Raw genomic sequence first — 12453 nt, forward strand, 5'->3', positions numbered from 1 at the left:
ACGACTTAGTCATTCGCATCCATACAAATCAAAGGACCGCCCTCAATGGTAGGAGTTCCCAACTCACTTAGGATTGAGGTCATGTTACCTATGGTCATCCTAGTGAACTGAAGTCTCTGTCATGAACGGTGTTGTATAACGAGACGTTAACACTTCATAGTCAGGTCTTATACAAACTCTTTGTATAGGATGCCCCCACTCGCATGTCCCCAACACGAATGATCAGGATCAGACTATCTGTGACAAGTCACAACACTTGTGACCATTCCACAGAGTGGGCCGCATCCGTAGCGTTACTAGAATAAGGTTTTCCTCCTTTATCCATTTACTACAGACCATTTTGGTTATCACTCAAGACATGATCCACTTGTATGTCACCACATACATGCTTGAGTCACATACAGATAACCAGGGATTTTATGTTTATTGGTTTGTGGTAAAGCAAATAAAACAATTAACCGAGCAAAATACAAGATGTGAAGTATATCATACATTAACAACACAAATATTTGTATATACTGTTTACAAACTACAGGACATGAGACTTTAGGACATCAACCCCAACAGAATGTATATGTGGAAATTCTATCACAATGAATTGGAAGGATCCACTTCCACTCGTAGGTACTCTTGAATAAGAGTTCCTTCGTACGTCTACAGGAAGATTTGAAATCTTTTTACTTGAATGAAGATTGCTTACAGATTTTTTGTTTACAGGAAACTAAGAAAATGATGATAACTCTGTAATTCGAATTTGAAATTAGTGGTATTTATAAGAATATACCAGCTGACTGTTACAAATGATAGTTATTAACAAATAGAAATTCGAGGTATTTGAGTCAAAACTTCTTCATTTCCCAATATTCTCAACATCAGTATGAGTTTTGATCTCAAACTGCACAAAAGCTACTTTAAAATGTAGATGAAAAAATAATGTTCGAAGGTTTAATCTTTTTTTTCTTTAACGTATTAAGTAAAATGATTACTATTTGAAAAGAATGATAGAAGAGTTTCAAAGCAGTCTAGTATTGTCTAATATTTTCCTTAAGGTTACTGAAACACCTCACAAACAGAATCTACATAATTTCTCTCACAAACCAAGCATTGTCTAAATTCTTCAAGAAATTTAACAATGTGCAATATCTTCCCCACTTCAAACCCAAATTCTACAACCTAAATCAACATCCCAATCATGTCATTTCCAAACTAGAACATCTCTATACAGGAACCAACCGAGAAACAAGAAGCAGGGTCAGAACCATTTCTAAAAGAAAGTTAGGGGAAGAACAAATTTCACAAAAGCCATCAAAGGCTACACATGAATCTTAACAAGTTCATATCCCATAAATTTTTTCAAGAATTTAGGAAGAAAACCACACAATAGGTCAAAAAAAGAGAAGTTCCACATTATATAAGACCAAACAACGCACCTTTCATATTCTTGTTAGAAAGAAGAAAAACACATTTCTATTGGTGGCAAGTGTTTTCAAGTACCATCGAACCATTTCAAACACTCTCGAGCCTTTAAGCAATATCAAGAAGAAAACCACCCGAACTTGCCAAAGAGTTTATGTTAGGTAAAAATCGTAAAATTTTGAAATCAATATCTCTCTTAACTTCACTTGTAAGTTCCTAATATATCAGGAACATAAATTGATTCTAAAGGCAAGAGATTAGTGAGAAGTTCTCTATTTTTGAGTGATTGCTGCAAATCTCTTCAAGAAATCAAAAGATTTAGTAACTGCTTCACAGTGGACATAGGTCTCTGATCGAACTACTTTAAACCTCTCGTGTTCTTCTTCTTCTTCTTTTGTATCACCTTCAATTTCCAGCAAGTAAATTATTAAGCTTTGTTTTTAGAAAACGAGAAAGAAAGAAGATTTCAATTCAGATTGAGAAAAGTCTGAGAATTACCATTAATAGCCTGAAGTTTTGTTGCATGTGAAAGGTATAGTGGCAGCACCATCTTCTTCCACATGTTAGTTTGAGAAAAGAGGTATGAGAAGACTATGGAAAAAAATTGAAAAGGTTAAAAATCAATTTCAATGTAATCTACATTTGATCGAGCCCTAGTTTGACTGTCAAGTAAAATTTGTGTGGTGTCCAGGGAAAAGAGAAGAAGGAGATAAAAGAAAGGAAGGAGAAGAAGGAGGACAGAAAATTGGGCGTTAGTGATTTACGTGAGAAATTTCATGAAGGAGAAGAAGGAGAGAAGAGGGATAAGCTTCAGTTGCTTACAATGTTTATAAAAAATAGAGATGGAAAAAGAGAGAGGAGGGATGATTTCAAATCTACAGTTTTTCAGCCGAAATATTTTCCCTCTCACCATCGTCTTTTGACGCGTGCGCAACATTTTAATTTTTTTTTAGTTTTTTTTATAGCTATATTAAAAAAATGTTGAATTGAAAAGCTATAAAAAGTCCATTTTCTGGTAGTGTTATTAGAGAACATGTGCAAAATGATCACATTACTCTTTAATTCGTGAGCTCTAATAATCAACTAATTGATATTTTTACCAAATTTTTGAATGAAGAAAGTTTTTCCAAAAATATGCTTGAGCTTGGCATTATTCATATGATGCATCTTGATTTTATTCTTATTTGATACTATGTAATGCATATTGATAATGGGAGAATTTGGAAACTTTGTATGTATTCTTATTTTTAGGAGTAGCACATATGTTTATTGTTCTTTTTTGACTCCCAAGGGGGAGAAGTATAAGAAAAATATGTGTTATGAATGTGTTGCATAATTGTGTCTTTTGAATGCATTATTTAGGGGGAAAAGTTAATTATTTTGAATGAATTTCAAGCATGATCTTTGTGGTGTATTGAAATTACTTATTGATCACATGTCAAATTGTTTTTCTTCTATGGTTTGTTGTCATAAAAAAGGGAAGATTGTTGGCTTTTTTGCCCTTAATCCCAAATTAATTAATTGCAACTAATTAATTAATTAATATTTTAAGGATAATAAATTTAATTTTATTTATTAACAATTTTATTATTTTGAATAGTCCACAATATAAAGATTGGAACAACAATTATGATGTCTCTTGAATCACCGAAATCGGAGTTTAAATGAAAAAATATAAAAAAAAAAGTAACGAAAATCATCAAATTAGACTAATTAGAGAGTGTCACTTGGAACTATAGGTGAGTGGCACATAGAAAAAGTGACCGTTGGTCACTTAATTTAACAAAAAAAAATGAAAAATTGAAACCTGCGTATGCACCTTTCCGTTGGTGAATTTATATATATATTTCTTTATTAATTTCTTTTTTACTTTTTCACTTTTAACCTTCATCTTTCTTTTCACTTTTTAAAGTGTTCAATAGACTAAATTAAGATCCATTTTTTACCCTATTTCCTTCCTTTTTTCAACTTCATTTTCTCTAAACATTTTAGAATTTTTTACAATTTTATAATCCTAAAAAATTATTAAAGGTCACCATTGTTTATCTCTCTCAAAGCTTTGAACTCAAACATGTATATCCATTCTTTTTAGAAGATTTTATCAAAAATATTTTAACAGCTGGATCCTAACTCGTGAAAAATAATCGGATTTGCTCTTGAACATTAAAAATGAGCAAGGTAGTAGTTCGATTCTCAACTGTGGAAAGAATCAAAAAAGATTTTTAATCAAAATCCCAAATGACGCTTGGGAAAGTGGATGTAGGTCGAGTTTGACCTAACTACTATAAAAATTATGACGCCTTCTTCTCTACTCTTTTCTAATATTTTTCAATTTTAATTGCATGCTTTTATTGGTTGAGATTGATTAAGTGTATTGTTACATAATTTTGTTTGTCAATCTTGCTATTTAGCATCAATTAGGGTTTTTATTAATTTTATTTAAAAATTCTTTAATTAAATTAAATTGAGCATATTTTTCAAAAAGTTAAATTAAATCCTATTCACCCTTTAGGGTTGCCATACGGTCTAACATATCTTAATTCTACTAGGATTTAGATATGAGATTTAAAGATTAGGATATGACTTTTTCCTAATCCCAAATAAGTTAGATCAAATCTTATTTTATCTAATTTTATCTTGATTTTGAACTTTAATCAGATCAAAATTCACCCACAACAATAGCAAAAAGAAAAAGAAAAAAAAGTCAAAATGCAAAAATATCCTATATATATATATATATATAATGAAAAAATAACAAATAAATTTTCAGAAATTATGAAATTAAAAAATTGAAATTCGATGGGTCAAAAACACAAAAACATTGCCTCAATAGACGGATTTTCTTTTTCTAGTTTTTAACAAACTGCATTTTTTTTTTCAAGAAACAAATCCTCTCTATCAAATATTCGTATTTACTAGTCTTCCAAATTTAGAGACGCACTCTCATAATAAGACAGGAAAAAAAACGATTCGTTTTTCCTAAATATTCTCACAACAGCCTGTTTTTCCTAATTTCTTTTTAAAATTTTCAATAATAATCTAATTAACCCATTTATTATAAGTTATTATATATTATTAGGTTGATTTAGAAGTAGATGGATCCATGAGTTTCATGCGGAGGTGTCTTCTAAGAAGCCTATGGTTTTTGTCCTTCTTCCTCATTGGTTGAATTCTTTTTTTTTTTTTTTCATATTTTCAGAATCACTTACAACTTCCAATCATATTTTTAATAATTTAAAATCAATTTTATAATAAAAAAATTACATTAAAAATCTAAAATAAAATAATAAGTTAATTTGAAATGATTTTAAATATGACAATAGTGATTTTAATAATTTTAAAATCACTCTCAAATATGTATTAATGTTCATACAGCATGGGCTCCAGCTTCTTCCACAGAATCAAGTGTTATTTATCGAGATTTTCGTGAAATTTTGAAAAGTGTAGGGTGGCTTACCTTGATGCTTGTTTTGATTCTCCCATTTGCGGAGTTTTAGCCATTTTGGAAGCGGTTCATTTGACAGACTTAGTGAATTTAAAACAGTTTAAAAAATCATTTATATTTGAGAGTGATTCTAAAATAGTTAAAAGTAACATTCGTCATTTTCAAAATCACTACTAAATATGTTTTTAATCATTTGAAACTGGTTTTGATTATATGAAAATTGAACTTAAAAGTATAAAATTAAATATTAAATTAATATTAAATGATTAATGATGTGATTCGAATAGATTTTGAATATGACAAAAATGATTTTAACTCAGGAACATCCATTTATTGTTGGGTTGAGGAAATCTGGTGTTTAATTTCTAATTTTTGACAGCATTTTCTTTTTGCATATTCCCAGAAAGTTTGGTTTGTTTGGTGAGTGGTTTCACTCATTTCTCTTTAGATTGGATTAGGAAGTGCTTCTGTATAGATTTTGTCTTCTTCCGTAATAGAAGTCTTCTTTCAAAAAAAAAAAAAAAATGCTTAGCTTTTGTTTTCAATAAATTTTTATGGTTTAAACATTTAAATTATCTAATAGACATGGGAATTTTTAAGTTTATTTCCGAGAAATCTTTACATTTTTTATTTTGTATTCAATAAGATACTAAATTTTTTATTTTTTATTTAATTGGGTCCATAACCTATTTCGTATTTTTAAAAAAACATATATCTATATCTATTTGATGTAAAATTATTTGTTTCTAGTTTCATTAAATGCGGACATTATTTTTAAAGTTTTGGAGCCTATTACATGTATAATTAAAAGTTCATAGATTTGTCGGACCATTTAAACATCAATTATGCGTTTAGAGACTCAATTTGTAATTTAACTATAGAAAGATTTTGACAAATAGTATAAATGTCAAACTATTTACAGAAATAATAAAAAAAATACTAATAGACATTAATAGAAGTCTATCACTCATAGCACTGATAGACTTCTATCAACCTTTATCAAAGAAGATTAAAATTTTGTTATTTTGTATAAATAATTTCCCTTATTTTGCTAGTTTTGAAAATTCTCCTTAACTACATTCTTCTAAATGTCAAAGTAAGTATAGCTCAACAGACATAAAATATGTGTTAAAATTTCGAGGTAAGGTCAAGATCGGTTTCAATCTCCCCACTCAATATTAGAATTAAAAAGAAAAAGGAAAATGAAAACAAACATATAATCAAACCAACCATTCACATTAAGGATCATATGTGAACTCCATATTTGAATAAAAGGATCATCTATATACTGAAATAATTTCCCACCTTCCTCCCAAGTTCCAACTACCATCCAAGAAAGTAGTTTTGATGATTAAATTTATGTTATGAATATTAATTGTAAAGTTAAATTGAAATGATTTTTTAAATCCCAAATAAATAATTGGGATTCAACTTAATTATTAAACACATGTTTAGTTTAGTAGCCTAGGGAGTGCTTTTGGGTATAAATATATAACAATTAAAGTCAAGTCATCAAATTTGACCTTTTTAAATCCCTTTTAGTTTATTTTCTTCTTCTGTTCTGCTTCCACCAACCTTCCTCACCAACTCCTCTCTACGTTGATCAATTATACCTATTTAAGCACCGTTTCTTCTTCCGCAAATAGCTCAAACATACACAGAAGATTCTAAATTCTTCCATTACTCCTTCTGCATCTTCTTTGGAATTTCATTTCTTTTTGTATACCTTAAAATGGCCCCAATTGAGACCATCTGCAAGAGCGTCATTCATGACCCACTCAATTGGGGCATAGCGGCTGAGTCTCTCAAAGGAAGCCATCTTGATGAGGTGAAGCGCATGGTGGAGGAGTATCGAAGGCCCCTTATCAAGCTTGGTGGTGAAACCCTAACCATTTCCCAAGTGGCTGCTATTGCTACTCGGGAATCTGATGTTACTGTTGAGCTTTCCGAGTCTGCTAGAGCGGGTGTTAATGCTAGCAGTGATTGGGTTATGGAGAGTATGAATAAAGGCACTGATAGTTATGGAGTTACTACTGGTTTTGGTGCTACGTCTCATAGGAGGACAAAACAAGGGGGAGCTCTTCAAAAGGAGCTTATTCGATTCTTGAATGCTGGGATCTTTGGAAATGGGACTGAATCGAGTCATACTTTGCCTCATTCGGCTACAAGAGCGGCCATGTTGGTGAGAATCAATACTCTTCTTCAAGGCTATTCAGGTATTAGGTTTGAGATTTTGGAAGCCATCACCAAACTCTTAAACCATAACATCACTCCATGTTTGCCTCTCCGTGGAACAATTACTGCTTCTGGAGATCTTGTTCCACTTTCTTATATTGCTGGATTGCTCACTGGTCGACCAAATTCTAAAGCTGTTGGTCCAAATGGAGAAAGCCTTGATGCAAAGGAGGCTTTTCAACAAGCTGATATTCCTTCTGGATTCTTTGAGTTGCAACCAAAGGAAGGTCTTGCTCTGGTCAATGGCACTGCTGTTGGTTCTGGATTGGCTTCTATTGTTCTCTTTGAGGCAAATATTTTGGCTGTCTTATCCGAGATTTTGTCTGCCATCTTTGCTGAAGTTATGCAAGGAAAGCCTGAATTTACTGACCATTTGACCCATAAATTGAAGCACCATCCTGGTCAGATTGAAGCAGCCGCAATCATGGAACACATTTTGGATGGGAGTTCTTACATGAAAACAGCCAAGAAATTACATGAAATCGATCCCCTCCAAAAACCCAAACAAGATCGTTATGCTCTAAGAACTTCACCTCAATGGCTTGGTCCGTTAATTGAAGTTATTCGATTCTCTACAAAATCTATTGAGCGAGAGATTAACTCGGTCAATGACAACCCTTTGATTGATGTTTCAAGAAACAAAGCATTGCATGGAGGCAACTTTCAGGGAACACCGATTGGAGTTTCCATGGACAACACTCGGTTGGCCATTGCTTCTATTGGGAAGCTCATGTTTGCCCAATTCTCTGAACTTGTTAATGATTTCTACAACAACGGTTTGCCTTCTAATCTTTCTGCAAGTAGAAATCCGAGTTTGGATTATGGGTTTAAAGGAGCTGAAATTGCCATGGCTTCATACTGCTCCGAGCTTCAATACCTTGCAAATCCAGTGACAAGCCATGTTCAGAGTGCCGAGCAACACAACCAAGATGTTAACTCTCTAGGTTTAATTTCATCAAGGAAAACAGCTGAAGCCATTGATATTCTTAAACTCATGTCATCTACATTTTTGGTTGCTCTTTGCCAAGCAATTGACTTAAGGCATTTGGAGGAAAACTTGAAGAGTACAGTGAAAAGCACTGTTAGTCAAGTAGCCAAGAAAGTTTTAACCACGTGCTCTAATGGTGCACTTCACCCATCAAGATTTTGTGAAAAAGATCTACTCAAAGTTGTTGATAGAGAGTACACATTTGCTTATATCGACGATCCATGCAATGCTACTTACCCATTGAGTCAAAAGTTGAGACAAGTTCTCGTTGAGCATGCACTTGCAAACGGTGATGATGAAAAGAATGCAGACACTTCAATCTTTCAAAAGATTGTTTTATTCGAGGAGGAACTAAAAGCATTATTACCCAAAGAAGTTGAAAATGCAAGGTTGGCCTATGAGACTGGGAACTCCAAGATTGAAAATCAAATCAAGGATTGTAGATCGTATCCAATATATAGATTTGTGAGAGAAGAGTTGGAAACAAAAATGCTAACTGGAGAAAAAGTGATATCTCCAGGAGAAGAGTGCGAGAAAGTATTCATAGCTTTGTGTCAAGGCAAGATGATAGACTCGATCTTAGAGTGTTTGAAGGAGTGGAACGGTGCTCCAATTCCAATTTGCTAATCCATTTTGCAGCACATGGAACAGCGGATCATTCGTCAACATTAATGAAGATATTCATAGGATGAATTTGTACTTTTAGTTTAATTTTCCTTTCATTTTCCTATCTTATTTTCGTTTACTAAAATGAATAAAGGAATAACATTCTATTTGATAAATTGTTGCGGTGTTCGACTATATAATTTTTAAAACCTTTTTCTAGTGGATTTCATAACAAAATTTTCCGTGGAAAATAAAATTGAAAATCAAATTTTTCAACAAAAAAATTAATTTACTCCAAAGTTTTAGTAACTTTTAGTTTAAACTTCCAATTTCATTAATATAAATTTTAAATTTAAACATGTGTTCATTGATGGAATAAATTTTTCAAAAACTCTAAATTTCAGCAAAAATTCAAACATTTTGTCATTCTTCTTGGAAGCTTCACTTATTTTGTATGTATTAGATATATCTTTTCTTTCATTGGGTCCTGGTGTAGGGAAAAAAATCTTATTTTATAAAAGAAAAAAATGGCAAATTGCAAAAACCACTCTTAAAGTATAGTGATATTTGTAATTACATCCTAAAACTTTCAGTTGTAAAAATTAGACCCTTAAACTTTTATAAGTGTAAAAGTGGACGCTCAAACTTACAATAAATGTGAAAATCGGGCCTACAAATGATAAAAAGTGAACTCATAAACTTGTACAAATGTTATCGTTTACACAATTTTGTAATTATGAAGGTCCAATTTGACTCAATTTTAACATTTATATAAGTTTGAGAGTTTAAGTTTTAAAATTGAAAGTTTAAAGGTACCATTGCAATTATAATCATTCTTTAGGTATGGTTTTTGCAATTTTCCTAATTATACTTTATTTAATATATATATATATATATGTATATATATATATCGCCAATTTTTTTTATTATACGTTTCTCCATCATACAATTTCGCTTGACAGTCAAAGACATATTCATTTTTTGTATCTCATCTAATTGTATCACATTATTGTTTGTGATGTGACCAAACTTTTTTTTTTCTTTTTTTTCAAATACGGATGTATCTTGAGATGCAAAAAAAAAAAAATTGCTCTTCTATGAAATGCTAAGAGCAATACATAGGTGGAACGCCCCCTCCAAGCAGACACATAAAAGAAAGAAAAAAATTAAGAAAAATTTTCATGTGACAAACCATATGATTGGACAATTTGGTGGGCTGTAAATACACAAATATTCTTATTCTTTTAAAAATTGTTTCATAAATGTTTTAAAACTATTATTTATTGGAGTTGAAAAAGCATTAAAATGTTGGATGAAATGTCTTACATTTCTAAAAGTCATACTTTCAAAGAGTCAAGTAAGTATCTCACTATTCCAAATCATTGATACGTTGGTTTTTCATCTAACATTCTAAAAGATTTCTACTTTAAAGATAGTTTTGAATCATATATGAAAAGTTAGGTGTAATATTATCACAAAAGAGAAAATTGAAAGATGTATTTTACCATTTAACCATTTTATTATGGGAGGTGGTTGTTTGAGGATTACTTCAACATTCCTTCAGGAATAAAAATTAAAAGATAACCAACATCAATGACATATTGTCCAGATAAGAGCAAAGCAAAAGGAGTATATTAAAGAAAAGTTAGGTATTAAAATGGAGGTTGGATGGACATCAGATTAAACCAAACCACTTATGAATGGGTGGAAATAAAATATTTTGGGTTTGATGATTAAATTCCTATTGAAATTGGCAACTTGATTTAAGTTATTTCAATTTGTTAAAACTTTGTTTTATAAATTATCTTTTATTTGCAATCAAACAGTCATGGAGAAAAGATTGAAAATATTTCTAATTGGTTAAGGATATTTGTTACTAATTTATAAATTGAAACAAGTATATTTCTTGAAAATTCTCACAAGTACAATTTTTTATACTTGAACTTTGATGGAAACAAAATGAAATGAAGATTAAAAAAAATAACAAAAACAAATATGACATTATTTTTAAGTTTATAATCGTGTATGGTCTAACTCCTCTTAATGCATTAGCATATGGGAATTGGTGTGCCATTCCATTCCTTCAAGCATTCTAAAATTGGATCAATCATTTTTCCTTGGCACAATGCAGTGAAAACCTTTTCGCACTCTTCTCCTGGAGATACAACCTTCTCTCCGGTTAGCAATTTAGTGCCCAACTCTTCCCTCACAAACTTGTATAATGGGTAAGATCTGCATTCCTTAATTTGGTTCTCAATGGTTGCATCTCCATTTTCATATGCCAATCTCACACTTTCCACTTCTTTGGGCAAAATGGCTTTCAATTCCTCTTCAAATGCTCCAATTTTTTGAAAGATTGAAGTAGCCTGGTCTTTTTCGTCCTCTCCATTATTCAAAGCATGCTCAACAATAACTTGTCTCAACTTTTGCATCAGTGGATAAGTAGCACTGCATGGATCGTCAATGTAAGCAAAAGTGTATTCTCGATCAACTACTTTGAGTAAATCTTTCTCACAAAATCTTGAAGGATGAAGCGTGCCATTTGAGCTAGTGGTGAGGACTTTCTTCGCCACTTGGCTCACTGTATTTTTAACTGTGTTCTTCAAGTTTTCTTCTAAATGCCTCAAGTCAATTGCTTGACAAAGAGCGACCAAAAATGTGGAAGACATGAGCTTCAAAATGTCAATTGCCTCAGCTGTTTTCCTTGAAGAGATCAAACCAAGAGAGTTGACATCTTGATTATGTTGCTCAGCACTTTGAACATGACTAGTTACGGGATTTGCTAGATATTGAAGTTCAGAGCAATAGGAAGCCATGGCAATCTCAGCACCTTTGAATCCATAATCCAAACTTGGGTTTCTGCTTGCAGAGAGATTTGAGGGTAATCCATTGTTGTAAAAATCATTGACAAGCTCTGAGAATTGAGCAAAAAGAAGCTTTCCAATTGAAGCAATAGCTAGACGAGTATTGTCCATAGAGACTCCAATTGGAGTTCCTTGGAAGTTGCCTCCGTGCAAAGCCTTATTCCTTGAAACATCAATCAATGGGTTGTCGTTGACTGAATTAATCTCCCGTTCAATAGATTTTGTAGAGAATCGAATAACTTCAATCAATGGACCCAACCATTGGGGTGAAGTTCTAAGGGCATAACGATCTTGTTTAGGCTTTTGGAGAGGATCCATCTCATGCAACTTCTTGGCCGTTTTCATGTAAGAACTTCCTTCCAAAATGTGTTCCATAATTGCAGCTGCCTCAATTTGGCCAGGATGATGCTTCAGCTTATGGGTCAAATGATCAGTAAATTCAGGTTTGCCTTGCATAACTTCAGCAAATATGGCAGACAAAATCTCGGACAAAACAGCCAAAATATTTGCCTCAAAGAGAACAATAGAAGCTAACCCAGAACCAACGGCAGTTCCATTGACAAGAGCCAACCCTTCCTTAGGTTGCAACTCAAAGAACCCGGATGGAATACCAGCCTGTAGGAAAGCCTCCTTTGCATCAAGACTTTCTCCATTTGGACCAACTGCTTTAGAATTTGGTCGACCAGTGAGTAATCCAGCAATGTAAGAAAGAGGAACAAGATCTCCAGAAGCAGTAATGGTCCCACGAAGAGGCAAGCACGGAGTGATGTTATGATTCAAGAGTTTGGTAATGGCTTCCAAAATCTCAAATCTAATACCCGAGTAGCCTTGAAGAAGAGTGTTGATTCTCACCAACATAGCTGCCCTTGTAGCCGAGTGAGGCAAAGTATGGTTCGACT

The 12453-nt window shown here is 32.4% G+C and overlaps 2 protein-coding genes across 2 annotated transcripts; one reads left to right on the forward strand and one right to left on the reverse strand.

Annotated features, from left to right (window-relative positions):
• The first annotated feature begins 6500 nt into the window (after positions 1 to 6500).
• LOC120072681 (phenylalanine ammonia-lyase-like) lies at positions 6501 to 8866 on the forward strand. Its single transcript, XM_039025123.1, has one exon. The coding sequence runs from the start codon at positions 6594 to 6596 to the stop codon at positions 8709 to 8711; it is 2118 nt and encodes a 705-aa protein (XP_038881051.1). The 5' UTR covers positions 6501 to 6593; the 3' UTR covers positions 8712 to 8866.
• Positions 8867 to 10570: 1704 nt separating this feature from the next.
• Positions 10571 to 12447, reverse strand: LOC120072682 (phenylalanine ammonia-lyase). The gene has a single exon (XM_039025124.1). It carries the CDS (start codon positions 12410 to 12412, stop codon positions 10739 to 10741), a length of 1674 nt encoding a protein of 557 aa, XP_038881052.1. The 5' UTR covers positions 12413 to 12447; the 3' UTR covers positions 10571 to 10738.
• Between the last annotated feature and the right edge of the window lie 6 nt (positions 12448 to 12453).

The sequence above is a fragment of the Benincasa hispida genome, chromosome 3 (assembly GCF_009727055.1).
Source record: "Benincasa hispida cultivar B227 chromosome 3, ASM972705v1, whole genome shotgun sequence".
Taxonomy (NCBI): domain Eukaryota; kingdom Viridiplantae; phylum Streptophyta; class Magnoliopsida; order Cucurbitales; family Cucurbitaceae; genus Benincasa; species Benincasa hispida.

Bases quoted from the DNA above. Each gene is read 5' to 3' on its own strand.
- LOC120072681 (XM_039025123.1), top strand. From the start codon at position 6,594: ATGGCCCCAATTGAGACCATCTGCAAGAGCGTCATTCATGACCCACTC.
- LOC120072682 (XM_039025124.1), bottom strand. From the start codon at position 12,412: ATGTTGGTGAGAATCAACACTCTTCTTCAAGGCTACTCGGGTATTAGA.